Source organism: Pavona decussata, unplaced genomic scaffold (genome assembly GCF_977016875.1).
Source record: "Pavona decussata unplaced genomic scaffold, jaPavDecu1.1 SCAFFOLD_23, whole genome shotgun sequence".
NCBI lineage: Eukaryota > Metazoa > Cnidaria > Anthozoa > Scleractinia > Agariciidae > Pavona > Pavona decussata.
The window spans coordinates 520,258-523,803 of record NW_028145446.1 but is presented as its reverse complement, the minus strand read 5'-3'; the positions used below and the strand labels follow the sequence as shown (position 1 = coordinate 523,803).

The window sequence follows — 3,546 nt, the reverse complement described above, 5'->3', positions numbered from 1 at the left end:
TAATTTCTTCTCTGGGAAAGTTATCACTCTCGGATGTCATGGTTAGTTTTTTTAGCGGGTCAGACATTCGAAGCTATTAAGCGAGACCTTTGACAATCAGCTGATGTAAATTGCAACCAGTTTTCAGTTTTGGTACCAACTGTCTTCGGGTTATTATAAACAGGTTGCGAGCAAAAACACACAATCGAGAATTTGCAACAAAATTTTTAGGGTCTTATATCGATTTTGAGGATTTAGGAATGCTCTTTTTTATTCCGACGATACGAATAATTATCAAGACTTTCTTGATCACTCTACATAGTCAAATGTCATAAAGCGTGCACTGACAGGTGAACCATGTTGTCACAAAAAATACTTTTTACATCCCAGGCAAGTAATTATCACTTAAAAGCAATAAAATGTTTTCAGTATTATATCCGTTCTTTCTTGAAATTTATTAGCACGATTGGAAAGAGAACATAAAATGAACGCCAAAAGAGCCAGACTTAGCGAGACAAGAAAAAGTCGTTTTGGAGCTTTAGCTTGTTGTGAGTAAAATTTTAATTGCCATTGTTCCCTTATCTCTCGGTCGCTTGGAAAAGGCAAAAAGTCTCTTAGAATTACCAGCGACAAACACTGTTTAAACGCAGATCATTTATATTGCTTTTCAAGAACAAGTGCAAAAAATGTCCGAAAGATTTTCAGTCGCTGAGACGTGCTATATTTTCAAGTGTCACAAGCGAACGCATCCATAACCAGGCGGTATCTTAGTGACGTATGTAATGACATAGCCTGCGGGATACGATATTTATTAGCATCCTTCAGATACAAAACGCAGACAAATGAATTCAAATTGTTTGCCCAAAATATTCAAACCACTCGCTTATACAGCTTCGACCCTGAGATAAAAACGCGCTGGGATGACGAAAGTGAAACGGTTTTGAAGGCGATCTGCGTGTTTTTGCTTTTGGTTAATTTGACAACCTCGTGTTGACTCTGCGTTTGACAGCTCGGAGATACTCATTCCATTCTTGATACAAAGATGACTGGATCGCATTGTTCACAAAACAATATTAGAACACTGTGAATGCGGCCTTAAAGTGAACAATACGTGCATTAGAGTGACAAGAGTAACTCTGGTAACGCTAAAGGAATCAGATACTTTAGCTATTTCAAAGTAAAATTTTCGCGATCAAATGCCCCTTTGAAAGAAGAACCCGATTTTTAGGGATCAAGTCAAAACAAGTTCTTGTGCGCGCCACGCCAGCTCGCCTTCTATCCTGTTGAACGCGCCGACAATTTTCCCTGTTGTTCTTAATTTGGTTTAAGTTGGAATATAATAGCTCATCACAGTTGCTTAATTTTCATAAACAGAATATCTATCTATTCCAATATCTCCAAAAAGAATTCGGGACTATAAAGCTGGCAGCAGGCAAAATATAATCCTATTTGTTCAGAAAATTTCATTTTCGTTCAAGCCTCGGCATCTTGAATGTTTGCTTTGGCAAAATGAAACAAATCTTTGATAACAGACTTGCGAAAGGCCAGTCAAAATTGGCGTTAGGATCTGAAACCTGAAGTAAATAAAATCACCGAAGATCTCGAATCCACGTGGAAAATTTTCCCAGTTGTCCACGGAAGCCAATGAAATGCGAGCGCTATTTAAATAGATTGTCACAATGAGCCAATCGCGTGCCTTGATTATATTGTAAATTACACAAACACACAGCAACGCAAGAGTGCACACACGCTTTCATCTGTCATTAGTGTCAAAGTCTCTGCGCTGCTGCAGGTTTCGCAAACACTGCTCTGCTTCAAATTCTACGCTTTAGCCTTTCTCCGTCTATCGCAGAGACGGCCTCTGGGAGCGCGTTCCGGCGAGAAACATGGCTCCTCACACAGGCAAGACAGCAAGGAACAAGCGTTACTGTAAGTTACGGAAGCATGAATGTCATTTTGCAGTAAGCCGTCCAAGTGCGCAACGCCTCTCAGAATTTTGAATGAATGAGCTGTGCTTTTGACAGCGTCGACTTCTCGCTCGGGGATTAGATTCTCCCTTAGATTGCACTTTTTTCTCGTTTCTTAGCCTTGTAGCTTGTCTAGAATAGAATTTCAGTATTTTGTGGCGTCTAATCATGTTAGGTTCCAGACGAGTCGTGTCTCGTGATTTTCACTGTGTTTCGTTCGCGAACCGATGACAGTTGGATAGTTCATAAGATCAATACATGGCTTGATGACCGAAGAAGACTAGAATGATCCAGTGTCTAAACTGTTCAGATTCTCTGTCTCTGCTTCACTTGGAAGTGAAAAACTCGTCCTTTTCTCGAAAGTTGTTTTAATCATTAATTTTTTCTCTCCCGCAGTGGACGAAAACGTGGAAAATTTGAGGGAGGAAAGCGAGAGGGTGCTTCGCGCATCACGTGTCACAAACGCCAATAGCCCACCGCCCAAGCGGAGACGAGGCAATTTACCGAAAGATTCAGTCAACGTTCTTAGAATGTGGCTATGGGAACACAGATTCAACGCTTATCCGTCCGAAGCAGAAAAACAGTACCTCTCGAAAGCCGCTAACCTCTCTGTGCTTCAAGTTTGCAACTGGTTTATTAATGCGCGGAGGCGAATACTACCTGAAATGATTCGTCGCGAAGGCAGAGACCCAAGTAATTACACAATCACGCGAAGAGCGAGCGTGAAGAGTACCTCGTCTTCTTCGAGCAGTTTGTACCAGCGGAGCCTGTCTCCGAGCCCGGAACGGCAGTTTGAAAACGACTTTTCTCAGCACGATCAGGATACATATTTTCCGGTATGCGATTATAAGGGACAATTTGATAATTACGTGGGCTGTGAAAGCCCCAGCTCGGTCACTCATGGACAGCAACGTGAATGCGGCTCAGAAATGCCTTCGCCTAATGAAAATTCATCGCTGTCACTGGACGCTTTCAGCAGTATCAATTTATTGGTTGAAGTCGCGCTGAACATGGACGAATTTCGTAAACAAGGGAAAAATTGCTTTCAAGGGGTAGCTTCATTGTCATGTTAACTCAAGGGCAATTTGAAATTTATATCGCATGTAGACTTTGTGTTTTCTCATTGTACCAGGGATCCCTTTGTACATTGTAATGAATAATATATCGCCGGCCGGCAAAAAGAAAGAGACCTAACACGGACAAAAGCGTGTAATGTTACCCGTACCTCAAGGGGTAATACACTTTCACTTGCGAAACGCGTTTGATCTTCTATCGGGCTCGCAAGTCGCGCTCGGTTCGTGCTCCACGCGCGCCGGTGCGCGAATTTTAAAAAACACAAACTATCGCGAAATTTAACAAGTCTGGGATTATGTAGATGCGCTCTATTGTTTTACTGAACGCTGTGTAAATAGAATTCTAAATTGACGTTCTGACAGACTAGCTCTTGTCAAGTGTCGTACACCCCTGCCGGTAACTTGAAAGACAAGGAACTTGCCGTTGAAATTATTAACTTGTCATTTGTTTCCAATTTCTGGCCCGGCCGAGTCGGGCTTTAACAATTGCCCTCTGTAAAAATTAAAACTTGAGTTATAAACCTAAA

General features: G+C 41.7%; 1 protein-coding gene across 1 annotated transcript; it reads left to right on the top strand.

Moving 5' to 3' along the window:
- Nucleotides 1-1,647: 1,647 nt before the first annotated feature.
- On the top strand, nt 1,648-3,546 carry LOC146485958 (uncharacterized). The gene is made up of 2 exons (XM_085102643.1): nt 1,648-1,908; nt 2,343-3,546. Exons 1-2 carry the CDS (start codon nt 1,866-1,868, stop codon nt 3,017-3,019), a joined length of 720 nt encoding a protein of 239 aa, XP_084958769.1. The 5' UTR covers nt 1,648-1,865; the 3' UTR covers nt 3,020-3,546.